Below are 19,448 nucleotides of genomic sequence, written 5' to 3' on the forward strand. Positions count from 1 at the left end.
GAAAAAAATAGGTACACGGAAAAAAAAATTCCCGATTTTTTTATTAACTTTTTTTTCACAAAAACTCAAATTCCCAAAATAAGTATTTTTTGATTTTCGAGATTTTTTGATATGTTTTAGGGGACAAAAATCCGCAACTTTTGAGCTATAGAGAAACATGGTCAAAAAATCTGCCGCCGAGTTATGATTTTTTGAAAAACTGGTGATTTTTGGAAAAAATCGAAATTTCATACATAAAATTTTTTTGACCTCATTTTTTATGCAAAATTGAATTTGCAATCGAAAATTACTTTACAGATTTTTCGATAAAGGGCCCCGTTTTCAAGATATAGCCACCAAAAGTTTGATTTCAGCGAAATATTTGCAGTTTTTCAATTTTTAAAAATAGTGACCATGAGTGACCATTTCTAAAAATATTTTTTTTGAAAAGTTCAGAAAATTTGCTATAAAATTGTCTAAGAGACATTGAAGATTGGACCTCTGGTTGCTGAGATACAGCGGCTTAAAGAAAAAGAAACACGAAAATTGAAGTTCAATGTTATATAATATTCAATGTTTGGCCCTTTTAAAATGTTAGTCTTGATTTAATTTTTTTCATAATATTTTTTTCGAAAAGATCGGAAAATTTCACGAATTTTTCATGTATTAACATTGAAAATCGGACCATTAATTGCTGAGATATCGTCATTAGAAAATGGTGGGCTGTTTGGGTGAGACTTAGAAAACTTCAATTTTCGTGTTTCTTTTTCTTTTTGCCGCTGTATCTCAGCAACCAGAGGTCCAATCTTCAATGTCTCTTAGACAATTTTATAGCAAATTTTCTGAACTTTTCAAAAAAAATATTTTTAGAAATGGTCACTCATGGTCACTATTTTTAAAAATCGAAAAACTGCAAATATTTCGCTGAAATCAAACTTTTGGTGGCTATATCTTGAAAACGGGGCCCTTTATCGAAAAATCTGTAAAGTAATTTTCGATTGCAAATTCAATTTTGCATAAAAAAATGAGGTCAAAAAAATGTTATGTATGAAATTTCGATTTTTTCCAAAAATCACCAGTTTTTCAAAAAATGTTTCTCTATAGCTCAAAAGTTGCGGATTTTTGTGCCCTAAAACATATCAAAAAATCTCGAAAATCAAAAAATACGTATTTTGGGAATTTGAGTTTTTGTGAAAAAAAAGTTAATAAAAAAATCGGGAAATTTTTTTTCCGTGTACCTATTTTTTTCTAAATAGTCCTTAACAATACCTACAACTTTGCCGAAGACACCAAATTGATCAAAAAATTCCTTCAAAAGTTACAGATTTTCGAATATTTACGTACCAGTTTTGTATGAACAGCTGCCAAATTTGTATGGAAATTTATATGGACAAACTAATGATGCAAAATGGCTTCTTTGGTCATAGGGAAGGCCCCCACAAAGTTTGAGCCAAATCAAAAAATACAAAAAATAAAAATGGTCGAAATCGGCCGGTTTTGTAGAGAATTGCTCATGTGGAGATTTCTGTCACTAAAACATTTAAAACTTTCCCAATCAAACTCCGAATTTTAAATAAAACTTTTTATAAATCATGCTAAAACTGCACAAAAAAAACAAGATGGAGGGGGGGGGGGGTCCAGCAAAACGTGACGTACTTTTTGAGGGGAACTGAATAAAATAATCTACATTTATGAACACATCGTTTTATGCGATTTGCTCATCGTAATTTTAATGAAATTAAAAGTTCACATTTAAAGATTTAACAGAATTAAAAAAATACCCGACTCTCTCCGATTTCAATGAAACTTGACCCCTATTTTTTTCTTGAAAAAAAAAATGGACCATATTTGTACTCCGTCTAACAGTTAAAAATAAAGACAAATCTGGATCTATTGCAATCAGAAGCATCCAAATTGGCCAATTCTACCAAAAGCTATGAGATTTTTAAGAAAAAAATAGAGGTTAAATGATTACCCGGGCGTTTGAGTGTTAAACAAATACGATCCCTCGAAGCCTGATCAAAGATAAACTTATAGGAAATTGGACGGGCTTTCTGAAAAAAGCACTGAAAGATAAATATACGCCACATCTATGAGATTTTTTATTTTAAAGTTTGAATGATTTATTTTAAGATGATGTTTTTTGCAGAAAAATTAAGTGACCGAGCTACGTAGCCCAGTGGTAACGCTTCCGCCTCGTAAGCGGTAGATCGGGGTTCAAATCCCGGCTCGGACCAACACAACTGGTGATCTTTTTCCCTTCTGGAATCGATTGCTTAGTAAAGGGAAGGAAGTGTATCGTCACAAACTGGACCTTATCACGACACCTTAGGGAGGCGACCTATGGAATGTTAACATTAATTAACCTTAATATGTTAACATTAAGTTGAGAATGAAACTGCCACTGAATCCGCTTTGTAAATGCCGGCCCCGATACTCTTCAAGGGTGTTCCCCTCAGGAACTGGGAAAGATTTACTTTATTTACTTATAAAAATTAAGTGAGAAAATAGCCTTGAATGTTACAAAAAGACTCACGAAAAAGCCAGGATGCAGTATGTCTTTTCATAAAAAAAACCAAAAAATCATTTAATAAGTCCAATAATTGTGAAGATACTGCGGCTTTAAAAATAAAAAAATGAAAAAACAAGAGTTTTGGCAATTTTTTGGCCATTTCTTTAAAACAGACTTGATTTTTCAGTATCGAAAATATTTTTACCGACAAACTCGTCCAATTTCCCATAAGTTTCAAAATTCCTTTTCAAAATCATGTTGAATGTTGTGTTGAATTAAAAATCAATGTTTAAATACACTGAGGAGCAATTCGACAATAACTTTTACCAAATGTCATGGCATCTCGCAGTGTTCACGGCCAAGGGCAAATTTCACGGGCTAATTCCGCTACCGTGAAATTGAGAAAAATCACCAGCCCTAGTCATAGGCCACCAACGGCGCCCACAATGTCAGTTTGTAGATCTCGAGAGAATGGGTCAGGAATGTTAGTAACACTTGTTTCTACTAGAGCAGTCTCTTTACGATGTGGCATGTTTCTCAAGGCAAACTATCGATCGCTGCTGTTTTGACAATTACTTTTTTTTGTATTTAGTCAGAAATGAAAAGATTTAATCATAAACAGCCGGTTATGGAAAGAAAGAAGTCAAATTAAGAAGTTCGTTTTCGATTGATTAACCCCAATCAAGCCCCAATAGAAATCCTCAATTTTTCAAATTCAAATTGGAAACATTTCACCACCAAGGCATTAAGACCGCAGGTAAACACCATTAAATTTCTTCATTTGGTATTGGTGCCCACGTCCTACACGGCACACTTACACCGTAGAGGACCTGCGCATGGTTGAACCTTAAAAATGCCCGGCGTATTCCATTCCCTTGCTCCCACGACGTGTGTTCATCGCACAGTCTCTTTATCGCGTACTGGCTGGCGTTCTGGCGCGCGCATGAACATTCATCGCGTTTTCGGGCACACATTGGACTGTCAGTTTCGAGCTGTCAAAAGGGTGAAATAAACTCGTCGTCGCACTTCAAGAGGCGAAAAAATTGCCTGCACTTCGCAATCTAGACGCGTTTGTGATTGAGGGATTTTTTTTGTTGCGGGCAATAACTTTCTGATTTGGAATCAGATTTTAGTTTTGTGAGTGTAATACGGTTTAACAAGTGCAATGTTAAGGTGAATTGAACAGACCAAGTTGATTAACGCAAGGTAATTATCGGAAATGAACGAAAACATCCCGCTGTCGGTCAAATATGTTTCCTTATTTTGTTATAGCATTAAGTAAGAGCTCACTTATTTACCTGGTCAATTTATTTCAATTATCATAACATTAGCAATTTGTGACGCTTTTATTATTAAATTGCGAAACAACCAAACATGACGTCCATTCTGAGAAAATACTTAATTTGTCAGTGTCGTCTCTGACAAAACAATGGTGTGCCTCGTAAAATTTGATAAGGAAAAATTGGATACCATATGTAAACACGGTCACCTCCGGCACCGAAAATTGTGTGGATAGAAAAAAAAGTAAGTTAAGTGACGCCGTTTGTCTGTCCAAATGTACCGCGGATGTCGTCACGAACTGGTCGGAAGATGCTTTTCCCAAGTATTATTACTGCCGATGATACCAAGTTTGAGCATATACCGACAGATACATGCTTATATGCTGTTTAGCTAAAGCTTTATGTGGATTCTATATAAACTGGGCTGAAGCTGTTGGGTGGTTCTATGTTTTACAAACATTGCATTCATCACTATTTCTACAATTGTCAAAGAAAATCGTGAATCATGTTTTTCGTTGTTGTTATTTGCTTAAAATGTTTTCTGTAAATGTGTAAATATACAAAATGAGACAAAAATTTATCCCTCTCTTTTGTTACTACTATACACACAATAGAACAAAAACAAGAAAATCATATTGCAATGGGTCATTTTGTTATTTTATTTCTGACACCAGATGCAGTGCACGGTTGAACTGCACATGTGCATAAACCCCAAATTTTATATTAATTCATTTAAATTTCGAGATATCTAACACGTGACGTACGTTTTCCTTACATTTTCAGTTCTGTCGATTTTTGAAAACGTTTTTCTTTTTTTGCGATATATCAAGGCGTTACATACATGTAATTTGACAAAAAGGTCAACAAATACATGTTTCGAGAAAGAGGCTCAGAAAGTTTGACAGTTCGCTTTGCGCATGGCAAAACTTCTAACTTAAATCTTCTTCTACTCACTTTAATCATAAAATATCTTTATGAAACTTTAAGGAGTGATTGGAAATCATCTTTAGGAAGGAATTAATGTATTTTCGGAATTATGAAATTTTGAGTTTTTTACATGTATGTTACCCCCTTAAAGAGATGTCAGCCTGCTTTGTACAGTTAGCTCATCTGAGCTAAACACGATGCTTTATATTTCTGGAGCAACATTTGAAAGGGGCGGTTAGACATTGCTCTTACGGCCTTTCGTTCCATATAATCGCGTGTAATGGAAGGCCGTAAGAGCAATGTCGTACCGCCCATTTCAAATGTTGCTCCAGATTTAAGAGGCTAAAACATTGCCATACTATAAAAAACAGCAGTCTTGGATTCCAGGAAATTTTTAATTAAAGCTGTGATTTCGTGATTAGCAATAGGTTGAGTCTACATTTTTTTAAACTTCATTTATTGAGTAGGATTTAGACCTTTCCTATGTGAGGAAAACAAAAAACGGATACTTTATTACACGAAAATTACAGTGTACTGTAATTTAAGTTTTAAAAATGGGTAAATATTACATCTGGGAATAATGACATTTTTTGTCAACATATTATATTTTTATTTCATGAATCGGAAATTTTCATTCGATTTTGCTGAATTACATATTTTTGCACATTATTTTAGGTAAAATTACTCAAAAAAGAGGTAATTGAAATAGAATAATATCAGCAAAATATGATTTTACATCCACCCCAACTCTTTTGCGCTGTGAACTTTTGTTCCGTTTAAATGCACAAACACACACAGCACATCACGTTATAGCATCGACGCGGGCTGGGCCCTGAGACCGTCTTCAGCCGTCCGTTCATCACCGGTCACATCAGACAAGGGGGGCCGGCCAGAGGCCCTTGCGGCGGTACACGAGCGCCGAATGGCACACACTTTAACGTAAACTTCCCGCTGTGCACGAAGGATTATTTTGAAAAATTGTCATACATCGTAATTGAAATGGATTTTCATATTGAATTCCTAATTCGAAAGAATTAAAAAAAATATATTGAAAATTTGACCATTGTGGTCTTGAGTCACTGTCGTCATTCTCGTGAATAACCTCTCTTGGGGCGACTTGGGTTCGGTGAGCAGAGCACTCACTTATCGCGCCCCGTGCTCACCTTTTTGCGGCCGCTACACCCCCTCTCGGTCAGGGTGAGTGCTCTACTCGGACATTTAATTTAATCACTGAAAAAAATGCATTCAAGTTTTCAATAAAAACACGAAACTAATTTAACTGATCATCTGATCACAAACAAACCACATAAAAATTCGGTTTAAAACACTAGCGTGCCCAGCTCTCCGAGGAAGCTGGGGCAATAATATGGACGTTTTGATAATTACGTCATTTGTGGACACCCCTGACCAAATTTAAAACAAATTTCTGAGGATGGTGGGGCAAATAGTTGTAACCTGCAAACATTTTAATTGAAAAAAAAACACAATTATTTTTGACAAAACACTCATTCCGATAATCATTAATCACGTAGTGAAAAGATAGGTTTGATTTTTGAGAAAAAAAGTTGATTTCGTTCATTACGCGATTTATGGACGATCCCAAAACTCTACCTCCTCCTGAAAGGTTTACGTAGTTTATGAAAAAAAAAAATGTGAAAAAAAGTAAAATGATTTCTTAAAAATACACTAATTGGAAATTTCTTGATTTTGGCATCCCTGTTTTGGCATCACCTCATGTTGCCAGAATCGAGAAGGTGCTGCACTGTACATTATCGAGAGCGTTATTCTCCTGGGTCCATTTTCAAATGATTTTTTTTATATAAAATTTGCCGATACAGTGAAACCTCTTTTTCCACGGTGGCGTTACGCTTTTTGTTTGGAAGATTTCTCTTAAACCCATAAAATATTTTTGCAAGCTTCAAAAAGCAATTTGTAGATCTGAACAAAACCTACAAAATGCTTTTGAAACAATGCAAAAATGTTGCGTTGTTCCAGATAAATGGACAAATTACAAAAACGTAACGCACCGCTTAAAAAGAGGTTTTACTGTATCTACAAATTTGTCATATCAGCCACCAATATTCGGTATTATAATTATTTTTTGTTTTTGTTATAAGCCACTCAATGGGATGACATTTTTCAATGACTGAACAAAAAGAATTCTTGGTGGTTTACGCACGCGAGGTTAATTTTACCATTTGATTTTGTTAGAGCGTTATATTTTAAAATTATGAAGTAGAGGGACAGCATCTAATTCCAGCGTGGCTTTAATGTTGCCATATCAGCACTTTGACGTTCAATTACAGCTCATTAAAAGCGTTTTCAACTGAAATCGAGTGATAAATAGCTCAATAAGAAGTGAGCAAGCAAGTTTCTATCAACAGTTTTACAAAATAAGTTGTTTAAATAGTGAAAATCAGCAAATAAAAAATTCCCGAGATTTCCCGTAAAAAAATATTTCCCGTTTCGCATAATTCAAGCGGTAGAATACATTTTCTGATTTTTTTTTAAAAACAATATTCTGAATTTACAAAAAAAAAACAATATAATTTATACAATTCAATTTAATGATACTATTGGAGAGCGAGTTGTGGCGCTATAACCACGGCAAATAGTGTCCAAGGCATTCGTGGAAATACAATGTCCCCCCAGAGGGTCCTGGAGTACCAAACCTTCTTAGCATGGTGCTCCCAACGGATACACCAAAAATCTCGGAGCGTATGATGGTGTGTTGTTGTTCGAACATTCTGAGCTCAAACTCAACCTGCGCTAGGGTCTGATTAGATTGGATTAGATTAGAATTCAATTTACTGATAATATTGGATTTATCAGATGGTGATACAATTTTATGTCAAGATTTATCTCTGGTAATATTAATTTCTGACGCATTTAAAACTGAAAACAGATTTTGCCTAATAAAAATATACTTTACAATTTTGGTTAGCATTTTAAAAAACAGTTGGCGTTATTTAAAAAAAATGAAACCTTTACTGCCAATGCAAAATAGAGATTTATTATGTTTTTGTTTACCATGATCAAATTGGATATAAATTTAGTTGGTATCATTAAATATTTCATATTTGATTCTTGCAGAATCAGTTCAAAAAGTGCATAGTGTTCAAGAAATAACTGTTTTAAGCAGGGATGGAATAATCGCAAAAAAAATCACTTTCGTTTGCGAACATTCTTCACCCGCGAAAGAGAGAGGAATAACGCAAAAGTAACTCGCTCCAGAATTGTGAATTTCCTTGTCAGCAACACTTAAAATCATTTATTTCAGCTTGTATACATAAATTGCCCGTCAACAAAATGTGACAGATCATTCTCTTTTTTTCTCTCTTGATGAACGTCCAAAGTTTTCTTTTGATGATGATTGTTCCATTGCTGGTCTGAAGTGGTGCTGGGGTGTTAGAGGATTAATTGGGTACTAAAGCCCTATGTCAATTATTATCTACAACGGTAAAAAACACGATTAAAAACCATTTCTGATCACTTTTTTCCATTTTAATGCAATTTTTTTTGACAAGACAACATTTTTTCGATGGATCAACTATGGTCCCCTTGGAACGAGCTGTCAAGTAGGAGCTTTTCTGTCAAGAAGGACCGCGAGGTTAATTTTTCAAAATTGATTTAAAAATCTATTTTAAACTCTTTGTGGTCGTACAAAGGGTCATTGTACTCAAAATAATAAGCTTTATCGCTGTAAACAATAATATCAGCAATCCAAGCTTCATTTTAGGACCCAATTATAAAAAATGGAAGGCTGATTGTGGGATGATCATTAATGATCTATGATTTAAATCATCTTTTTGTGCTATGCAAAGTCATTTTTTAAACTGAAAACCATGTGACAAAGTAAAACCATTAAAATCATCAAAAAGCTACCTGGTATTGTTTGGAAAATGCCTTGATAATGTAAAAATATTTTAAAGACTTGCTTAAAAAATTCAATGACATTGAGTTGTTTCACGTTAAAAACAAGAGAAGTTAGAATTTTAAGGGTAAACAAAAAAAGCTTCACTATATTTTGTTTTCGAGTTGAAACCAGCATGACATGTTCTAGAAAAGAAAAGAGAATACACTCTTTCAAACTGATCACAGAAATAATCATAAAATGAGCATTTTTGTATGACCCAATCTCACTCCTCAGACCCAATGTCACCCCTGACGACGGTATATTAAGTCGATAAAGATTTTGAATTTCTTAATGTTTGATGATACTTGTTCCGACTTCATTTTTTCCCATTCATTCTGAACAGCAAATTTTTCAAATAAATTTACATCTCCAATTCCTCAATTTAACCCATTTCTGAAAATATGTTGGTTTTGCATATGTTTAAAAACGTAACGTTTCGTAAGAAATTACTTTTGATCAAGAAATCAAGAGGTTTGACTATGCCACCTCAGAAAATAGTTACACTCTTAAAAAACACCTAGAGCTAAAGATTAGCAAATTTTGGGACAAAAATGCTTAACTGGGATTAATATCTTGTTGAGATACAGCTTTCGAAAGAAAAGCATTATTTAAATTTTGACTTATATTTCTATTTTCTTAACAAATAGCAATACTCCATTAACATATTGTTAAGATAACATGACTTTTTTTTTGTAAAAAAGGCATTCATTGTTATTGATTGTTCATTCAATTTTTTTTCCTTAAAACAAAAGATGAAGTCGCCACCCTGCCCTTTATCGGCATCCCATCCGCACTGCCGGCAACAACATTATTTTGGGTGGGCTTTCTCCGCCGTCGGTCGTCGCAGTCCAGGCAGAAGGGGGACAGGCACGTACGTCCGCTGCTGGCCGACCTGAACCTGAGACGCGTGTGTACAAACAAACCGCGCAAACAAGGAGGAGAGGCACTGCTGCGGCTGGCTGGGAGGCAAAAATAGACCAATAAATCAATTTTATTTGAAATTCATATTAACGCTGGCGGCGGCGACGACGACGACGACGAAAGAAAAACAAGCCCTGGTTGATTTTGGCGAGGAAAGCTCACAGGAACAAGCTTTTTTGTGTGTTGTTGTTGGTGATTTTTATGGGTTTTTGTTCTTTAAGTGAAGGTTTTTTGGGAGGTGAAAGAGCAGTGCTTTTCGTGGAATTGTGTGTGAACGACTCTATTACCGGTATGCTGGTGAAGATCTCTATGTGCGGAGTACAGAGTGAGAAATTGTGTCACCACCACGGCTCACAACTTCGAAATAGATGTGCGACTCTATAAATAATACTGCTCCCGTAGCGGGTCACAACCCGACTCAATTTTAAGCTCCAACGCCAGTTGATAATTGCATTTTGAGTTTGTGATTCACAGCATGTGATAATGCATTATTTAAGTGGCAATTAAGGTTCGGTGTAGCGTGTGGCAAATTTAATTTAAAACGAATCAATTTGTAGTACAACGTGAGTGTTATTGAAGACTTTGTAAGAATCCAAATGGATTTAACCTTAAAGGGCTCATACTCGAAAACTCTGCGTGGTATTGACTGGATTGTGATGACGTAATCCGCTAAAACCGCCTATCATTAGTGCTCAGCTGTGATTTATGGTGGATCGTTCCATCATTAAAACGCTCCCTGGATTATTGTTATGTAGTGCTAGCAGCCTTCGTGGCTCAGTGTGTTACACGATGAACTTACAATCTATGCGTCGTGAGTTCAAATTTGTTTAAGTAAAAATTCTTGTAAAGTTACTTCATTTAATATATTTCGTTTTTTTTTGTAAAATCATAATGCTAAAATTTGATAAATTTTAATTCTATACTGATTGCGTTTGTTGAAGTACAAATTGAACACATCTTAAAAAGTGCCTTTTCACAAAAAAAATCACCCTTTCCGGTGTAGCTTCAGTCAGTTGTCAATCCAGCTTGATAGGTTGATATCCGCTCCCAAAGTATGACTCATTCCTGGAAGCCCTTTTGCGCGTGGCTTGGCTTGACTGACTACTAGGCTGGTTGTGAAACGGATCCACACATGTAATCATATTGAAGATGGATTAGCAATCGTGTGCGAGCGTGTTTGGTAGTGAATTTTTCAATCATAATAAAAGACGATTCAAGAGAAAATTATACTGTAGCGATGTTAATTTTAATGAAGTATTAACATTTTTTCATAACATGAATCATGGAATAAGTAGAAATACTCAGTGTCAGTTAATGTGTCTTGTTAAATCGAAACTCTTTCTTAGTAATTGAAATATTTGTGAATATAAAATGAAAGTATTTTCGGATAGATTGACATTGTTTTATTACATTTAAAATAATTGAAATCCATCTTATCATTGGGCAATTATGCCCCACAAATAATTATTCAGAATTTTGTTTTATATTTTTTCGGGTGTCATTCACATATGCCAAAATCGATGTTGTAAAAGAGTGATAAAAAAACTATCTTTTCATGATAAGGGAACAAAAATGTCAAACGCGAGTGTGTAAAGTAAACACAAAAAGGTGGTTGGCAATTTTGGGGGCCTTGAGCATCAGGACGGCAAAAAGTGCAGTTATATTTGGGGCATGAGCATTCGAGTACCCAGAATATGTGACTGTTTTTCAAAACCACGTTCCACGAGCTGAATATTGTTCCTTGACCTATTTTAGGATTCTGGGCAAAATATAAGCAAAATCGGTCACTAATTGCCAATTGATACTATAAGGTGAAGTTTGTATGGAAAAAAATCGGAAAAATGTATGAAAAGTCGAATTTTCTAATGGTCTACGGTGCGCTATTTTCATCCAAATATTCCCAAAAGTAAGATTCTCATAAGATATTCAATGCTCTACAACTTTGTAGAACATACCAAAGTTGTTAAACTCGACATTGAAAAGTTATAAGCGATTTAAAAATGTAAAAAAATGGCACAGTGGTGCTTAAAATCAACTTAAAATAACCCGAACAAATCTTTTACGCTTGTGGAGCAGAGTGTCATTTTTTCTTAGCATCAGTAGAGTAGAGTATTAAGGTGTAGTCACTGAGAACTTAAAATTTCATATCTTTAAAACTAAATTAAAAAAAAATCATTCGAGTGCTTTTTTGGTATGGTTGTCAAAGATATTTTGACTTTTGTAAACATGTTCAATTTTGGCCCGAAAAAGAGTTTTTTTTAGTTTTCAAATATTTTACATACTAAACTTGTTATGTTTTGAACAAAAACGTTCAGGCATTATGTAAAATTGCAAAATTAGTTGTTCAAATAGAAAAAAATAGCAAATTGGATGGAGTTAGGAGCGAGTGCTTAACCTGCGAAACCAGCGAGAATTTCCCCTAAAATGAATCCATACTCCATAATCATACACATTATTTTCTTGCCTCTGTGACCAGTAAAAGAGCGCGTGGTTTGATACAAAAAGTTGAAAAAAAAAAAAACATGTAGAAATTATGCTTTTCATGACAAATAACTTTTCTAAAAAAAGTCATAATGGTTTCAGTTCATGGACAAAATGGCAGAGCAAAAATCAAACTTCTCTTGTTCGTTTTACTTCAAACAACCCAATGTTTTCAATCATTTGAAATTAACATCATGTCACAATCAGTCTTACATGTTTTGATATTTAACCTTCTAACACCCATTGTTACACCAGTTCTCCATTTTTCTTTTACTACATATTGTAATTTCTTGTATACCAGGTTTTTAACGAATTGAAATAATTCTTCTTGCACAAAACTATTTTAAAAATGTTAAGATACCAATTTGATTTTCAATTTATTAGATCATGGTAAACAAAAACGTAAACATTCTCAATTTAATATATTTTTAATGAAATAACTCCAAATATTCTTGAAAAAGCTTACTTAATTTTCCCGTAGCTTTAAAAATAAATATTATCCGATATCAAAGTGTCTGATAATCTGATTAATTGTATATGAGCTATAAATTAAATTTAATTGAACAAAATCATCTTCATTTATTTTTCTCTGAGCATCTAAAAAAATGGTATCAAAAAGTATAGAAAATGTGTACTTTTGCTTAAATTTTAGGAATTCCCGGGAAATTTACAAATTTCACGGGAAACGGGAAATATATTTTTTCGGGAAATCCCGGGAATCCCGGGATTTTTTTCCCGAGACGACAAATTGGACGCTCTACTTTACACATGAAAGTAGTTTCAATCTTGTCGTGCTATCTTGTCACTCCCTGAATATTGATGTAAGTGCGACAACTGGCCAAAGGGATTTAAGGTCAGATCGCGTTTGACGCACGTACAAGTTAGACTACCGTAAACATTTGTAATTATAACTACACCCAAAGTTAAATAACGAGGGGATAGTCCTCACGAAAAGAAACGTGAGGAAAGTGCTTTATTGCGAGAGTATAGTCCTCTCGCGTGTTCATTCGTTCATTGGAACAGTTCATCCTATTGAGTGGCTTATATGGACAAATGACCGCCACTTAGACACCGAACCATTGTGGCTCATACGGCAAAGGCACGGTTCAATATGCCGAAGTTCTTGGGTTCGAGTCTCGGTACCGGTACTTTTTTTTTTGATAGATGAACTTTTTTGGAAAATGAACCATGAGAAAAGTACTCTCGGTAATTTCGGGATTTATCCTCTCCGTCCGCACACAGTACCATTTTACTACCGAATCGTGCTCTTTATCCTCTCGTATGCCGATGCCCAGTTCTGGGTGTAGGGACTCCAACTTCAACCAAACTTTGGGACACTTCACACAATGGTCAGCCAAACAAAACGTGTTTGTTATTGTTTACATTGCGTGCTTTCGTTTTTCTTTTTGGTTTTTCTCGGAACGTCGAAATGTCAGGTGCGACAAGATAGCAAGACGACGTCGGCTTTTGTATTTTTTAATTATTTTATTTCTGCTTTAATATTTTCTTTTTAATGTGAAGATAATAAATAATAGAATATTTGAATTCAACATAAAATATCAATGTTTTGGCCTGAAGATGTTAAATTAATTGTAATTAATAAATTTTTAAACTAAATGACATAATGCAGAGATTTGGAGATCCTTACAACCTCAAGTTTATTTTAAACAGTCCTTGAATTAAAAAAAATCGTTGAATTTCAGTCAATGAAGTGAAAGAAGATGCAACTACTTTTTAATATCCGAATATTCTTTGAAAAAGTCCTATAAGCTACGGAGTTTCATATTTTTATCTGACTTACACAAAAAAAACTCTGGAAATAAAATTTTAGACGCATGGATATTTTTAGTTCTTGAATTTGTTTTTGCCTTTCATGAGCTAATGTCTGTAGCTCATTCAAATCCTGAAATATGTTTCAGTAACGTTCAATCAGAAAATAAAAAAATTCTGATACAGTTATTTCACTCGTGCTTTCCATTCTCCATTATTCCAGGTCACCTCATAGCTTTGATATGTGATCATCCGTGAAGTCTAGAAGCCGGGCGATAACACCATTCTTCTCACGAGTGGAATTATCTGGCCTAATCCAAGGCATGTAAACAACCATCTTTGGTAACGGGCGCGCGCGCACTCTTCTCTCGCATCAAATGACCAGATTAATCTTCTCAACGACGTCCACGACGAAGACGATGGAGGTGTCGCCAAGTGCAAGGGTCGCTGCAGTGATACATCAACTACAACAACAGCATCTCTTGCCCAGTGGCCAGACGGCGCTTCATCAGTTGCTTTAAAATTATCGAGTTGACAGATACAAATTGGGTCATCATCGAGAGACGATCAATTTTCAACAGTATACAACAAACAAAAAGAACACAACACACACAAATCAAGTAATATAGTGATACGAAACAATCAGACAGATCTCCGCGAAACTGCGCGAATCTCCGGAATTGAGAATGTTAAACAAGGCACAAAAACTGGTCCTCGGGATTGTACTGCTAGTGCTCGTTGACATCATCTGGGTATCGTCCAGTGAGCTAACCAAGGTTCGGTTCGAGCAGTGCCATTAATCACTTGAACAATACTAATGGTTTAACATTTTGTTTTTTAAATACTTGCAGTTTTTGTACGAAAATGAAAACTACGACAAGCCATTTTTCTGCACGTACTTTAAGGCTTCGATGTTCACAGTTTACCTGGTGTTCCTGGGGCTCATTGCGCCATGGAAGGAGAGCTGCAAGCGGGAGGGAAACTATGCGGTATGCTTGTACAAGTTCTTTGAGAATGGTCTGGTCGTCATGATTTGTTTTGTATCTTTTTAGCTAATGGACACCGCCGAAGAGGACGACAACTTTTACGGAAATGGAAACTCAACTCTTGTAAGTAGAACGTTTGGGCTTTTGTTAATAAAACTAAAAAAAAAACAAAATTATGTTTAAATATTACTGATGATTCCATCGTGAACTTTCTACATTTGAGCAATTCTCTACCAAAACCAGAAATGGATTTTATTTGTATTTTTTTTGGTTTAGCTTAAACTTTGTGGGGACCTTTCCTATGATCATAGAAGTTATTTTTGGTTCAGCTATCCATATAGAAATGGTACGTAATTATTCGAAGATCTGTTACTTTTGAATGAATTTTCTGATCAAAGTTGTAGGTATTGTTGAGAAATATCCAGAAAAAAATAAGTACTCAAAACAATATGATGATTTTATTGATTTTTTTCACAAAGACTGAATTTCCCAAAATACGCATTTTTTTGATTTTCTAGATTTTTGGATATGTTTAAGGGACCAAAAGCCGCAACTTTTGAGCCATAGAGAAGTACTTAAGTATGGTCAAAAATTCGGCCGCTGGGTTATGAATTGTAGACAAAATAGTGATATTTGGATAAAAAAATTCTCACATTATATTTTTTCACATTTTTTTTTAAATCAAGACTAACCTTTCAAAAGGCCCAATCATTCAATATTACGCACTTTTGGCATAAAAGTTGCGATTTTGGTCCCCTAAAACATATAAAAAAATCTCGAAATTTAAAAATGTGTATTTTGGGAAATTGAGTTTTTGTGAAAACAAGTTAATAAAAAATCGGCATTTTTTCTGTGTACCGTCCAGACTTGATCATCCTTGTTAAAATTTCACTCCGGATAATCGAATCACGAAAAAAAAAAATTTTTATTGTCAAATTTTTGATTGTTGAGCATAGGTTTGATAAACTACGCTAAAATTATTTAGAATTTTAAACCCAAGATGGCGGTGATGATATATAAAAAAAATGCATTTTATTGTTTAAAAGTCAATAAAATTTTATGCTAAAAACAAGAAAATGAAAAAATACGAAAAAAATATTTTTGTTTGTGATTCGATTATTCGAAGTCCCATGCAAACCTTCGGATAATCGAGTCTGGACTGTACAAATTTTTTGACTATTCCTCAACAATACCTAAAACTTTGCCGAAGACACCAAATTGATCAGAAAATTCACTCAACAGATTTTCGAATATTTACGTACCATTTTTGTATGGACAGCTGCCAAAATTGTATGCAGACTTGTATGGGTTAACCAATGACAGCTTCTTTGGTCATAGAGAAGGTCTCCACAAAGTTTGAGCCAAATAAAAAAAAATACGGAAAATAAAAATGGTCGAAATCGGCTGATTTCCTAGATGATTTAAATCATTTAAATAACATATTTTCTTCTTCCAGAGTGACTCCTCCTTCATCCCGATCAAAACGACGGAAGTTGCGGTGTCCGGTACCGAAAGCGACGACTCCAGTATACGAAGCGTCCGGTTCAGCAAGGTCGCCGAGGTTCGGGAAATGTCCCCCCACGAGGCGACCGAGGCACTCATGTCGCGCCTCTCGTACGCCGCAAGTTTGCGCGTGCGACGCCAAAAGTCACACCACAAAACGGCCCGAACGGCACTGATGTTCTCGATACTGGTATGCCGCCTCATGTCATTTTGTCGAATTTCGAACTTAAATTTGTTCTTTTACAGTGGTTCATCGCAAACTACATGTTCCAGCTGGCCCTGGAACCGAGTGAAACGGCCATGGTGACGCTGCTGAGCTCCACCTCGAGCTTCTTCACGCTGATCTTGGCCGCGATGTTTCCCTCGTCTTGCGGTGACAAACTAACGGTGTCGAAGATCTTTGCCGTCCTGTTGAGCATATCCGGAGCGGTTCGTAACGATTTCAATGCAGATTAAAATTTCATAACACGCTGAATCTTGCTTCCCCTAGGTCATGGTGTCCCTGTCGGAGATCAGCGAGCCCAAGATGAGCCGTGGCATCGTGCTGGCCATCATGAGCGCCTTCTTCTACGCGTCCTATCTGGTGCTAGTCAAGCGGAAAAGTGACACCGAGGAGAAGATCAACATTCCGCTGTTCTTCGGCTTCGTCGGCATGTGGAACCTGCTGCTGCTGTGGCCGCTGCTGTTCGTACTTAACTTCTCCCAGCTGGAGGTGTTCGAGCTGCCCTCGCGGAGGCAGTTTCTGGTGCTCTTCATCAACGGGTTGGTGGGAACCGTACTGTCGGAAGCGTTGTGGCTGTGGTAAGTGTAGGTTTGATATTTTGTTTTTTTTTTGTTTTTTTGAAATGACACAAGTTACAGACCTAATGCAACTAAATTCTCTATCCTCCACCCAGGGCCTGCTTCCTGACATCGTCCCTAATCGGCACGGTAGCCATCTCGCTGCAGATCCCCCTCGCAATGCTGTTCGACATGGTTCTGCACGGCAAGACGTACCCGCTGATGTTCTACCTGGGCTCGCTGCCGATGTTCCTGTCTCTGGTGTTTGTGGCCTTCCTGGTAAAGTTCGACGACAGCGATCCGCTGCTCAAGTTTGGCAAGCTGGTCTACCGGCGGCTGCGGCACTGCCGGAAACCGAACGTCGTCCGGATACCGGACCTCGAGGAGCAGCACGAGTCGCTCATCGATGGTAGCCACGAGCACTAGGTGCAGGAGCACTTAAAAGTGGTATTATGATTTTTAAAACTGACGCGAGATTGCTTATTTTGGGCAGAATGGCAATAGGAATTGAGAATATTTTTTAGATTTGTTAGTTTTTTTGTCCTGCAGAGTATTTTAGCGTTCTCGAAAAATAGACTTGTAGCATCATTGTAATTTGCAGACGTTTCAGCATAGAATAACTTCAATTTTCTCAACAGACATTTTGAAAACGGATGCGACAACCAGTTCTAACTTTAATGAAACCAAGTGCTGGCGAGAGTAACCTTGTGTAATAAATGTGTACAAGTTTTAGATAGATTTTGTTGTTAGCACAAAAGAGGCATTTCAAAAATGTTTTTACTTTTTGATACTATTATGTGGCTAGAGTTAGGTGTCTATACAATACAAAAATAAATGTGTGATGAAAGCAGAGTAAACCACTTTATTGGGCACAAATCATACGATTGAGACGCACTTGCATGTAATGTAAGCAGTCTCCTGTAGCAATGTTTCGTTCCGCCCTTCTCCCATGTGTAGAATCGTTTCGTTTATTGTGAAATCAAAAAATTGGTAGCCCTTGGGCGCAATATGCCCGCATTTATCTTATCGAACTCACTCATTAAGGCAAGCACATGTCCTTTCGGTGTACTCCAAATCTACAAATACATACAAACAAAACAAAAACACTCTAAAATTTACACTCCACACACACAAAACCTACGCAACCGTCAGTATATTAAATATAATGTAGTAATTCTACCATGTTCGACCTGTAGCACTTATAGAACAAAACACTACACACATTACACAAACAACCACACATTCCTATTTAGGTTAGGTTCTGAGAGATAAAAAAATCTAATTTGTGATAACTTAGCTAAGGTATACATTTAACAGAAGGAAGAAAACAAACAACAACAAACAACCACTCTATAGCATTTAGAGAGTTTAATATAACCTGTTTTACCCGTGTAGCGACAGTGTAAAGAAGAAGAAAATAAAAAAGATAATGAAAAAACAAAAAAAAAACTGGTAAGATAACAACAAAACTAGAAATCACCCGAAGTGTGTCTCTCACTGCAAAGACTAATTATTTTCGAACAATAAAGAGAAAACAAAGTATGAACTGTGTTGTTTTTCTAAGTCAACATTTTAAAAAGACATAATGGGTTGCATGCATGTAAATCTGCAAAAATGTCAAGGGTTGGTATGAGCACATTACATTAAAATCTTGACTTTTTTTATTAGGTCCAATAAACATTTCATATGTTCATATGACAATAGCTTATAAGACCTTTTCAAAAACAACTCTGGAAATATACATTTTCAACTACGAACAAAATTTAATTAAAGACATATGGCCGTATTTTAGTAGAGATGCATGTATGTATGTATGCATGATTGAATATGAGCGCTAGGAGAACAGCTCAATCACCTTTTATTCTGTAATCTGTACACCTACGTGCATACGTTTATTTTCACGAATTTGTGCTACAATTACCGGTGCATGACATAAAATAGGTTCCCTTTCCCTTCCCAAGCATCGGATTTTTATAGCGGTTCTAGAGACACTTCACATGGACGCCCTTGCTTCCTTCACGTCATTAAAGGTATAGGGGGATGGCGTCGCTATTTTTAGACCACGTTTTCCACTTTTTCTCATCGAAACCGACTACTTTATCGACTTCATTTTGCTGGGCGAGATAGGACGCCGTCTATTTTTAGACGATGACTCAGCACTTTTCCACTCTTGCACTTAAAAAAACCAGATGGCAGCACGATGTAACGCCACGTCCCTATGGTGTAGAGGTGGGCAAAACCCGAGGCAAAACCTTTCATTGAGAAAACCTGAGAAATGGTAAAATCCGTAAAAAATCACTTAGACCCAATCTCACCCCCCCTCCCCCCAGACCCAATGTCACCCCCACTGACGGTCATTCGAGTAATTGAATGGCATCCAATCTTAAATCTAG

The 19,448-nt window shown here is 36.0% G+C and overlaps 1 protein-coding gene across 3 annotated transcripts; it reads left to right on the top strand.

The window, feature by feature from the left end:
• The first annotated feature begins 3,476 nt into the window (after positions 1-3,476).
• On the top strand, positions 3,477-18,597 carry LOC120414468 (solute carrier family 35 member F5). Of its 3 annotated transcripts, none has more exons than XM_039575664.2 (8): positions 3,477-3,697; positions 14,010-14,562; positions 14,638-14,775; positions 14,839-14,895; positions 16,229-16,465; positions 16,522-16,704; positions 16,766-17,076; positions 17,172-18,597. In XM_039575664.2, exons 2-8 carry the CDS (start codon positions 14,473-14,475, stop codon positions 17,479-17,481), a joined length of 1,326 nt encoding a protein of 441 aa, XP_039431598.1. In that variant the 5' UTR covers positions 3,477-3,697; positions 14,010-14,472; the 3' UTR covers positions 17,482-18,597. The 3 variants fall into 3 exon arrangements, with proteins under 3 accessions (XP_039431598.1, XP_052565985.1, XP_052565986.1); XM_052710025.1 differs by lacking the exon at positions 3,477-3,697 and adding an exon at positions 9,803-9,824; XM_052710026.1 differs by lacking the exon at positions 3,477-3,697 and adding an exon at positions 9,967-10,098.
• The last annotated feature ends 851 nt before the right edge of the window (positions 18,598-19,448 follow it).

The sequence above is a fragment of the Culex pipiens genome, chromosome 3 (genome assembly GCF_016801865.2).
Source record: "Culex pipiens pallens isolate TS chromosome 3, TS_CPP_V2, whole genome shotgun sequence".
Classification (NCBI taxonomy): domain Eukaryota; kingdom Metazoa; phylum Arthropoda; class Insecta; order Diptera; family Culicidae; genus Culex; species Culex pipiens.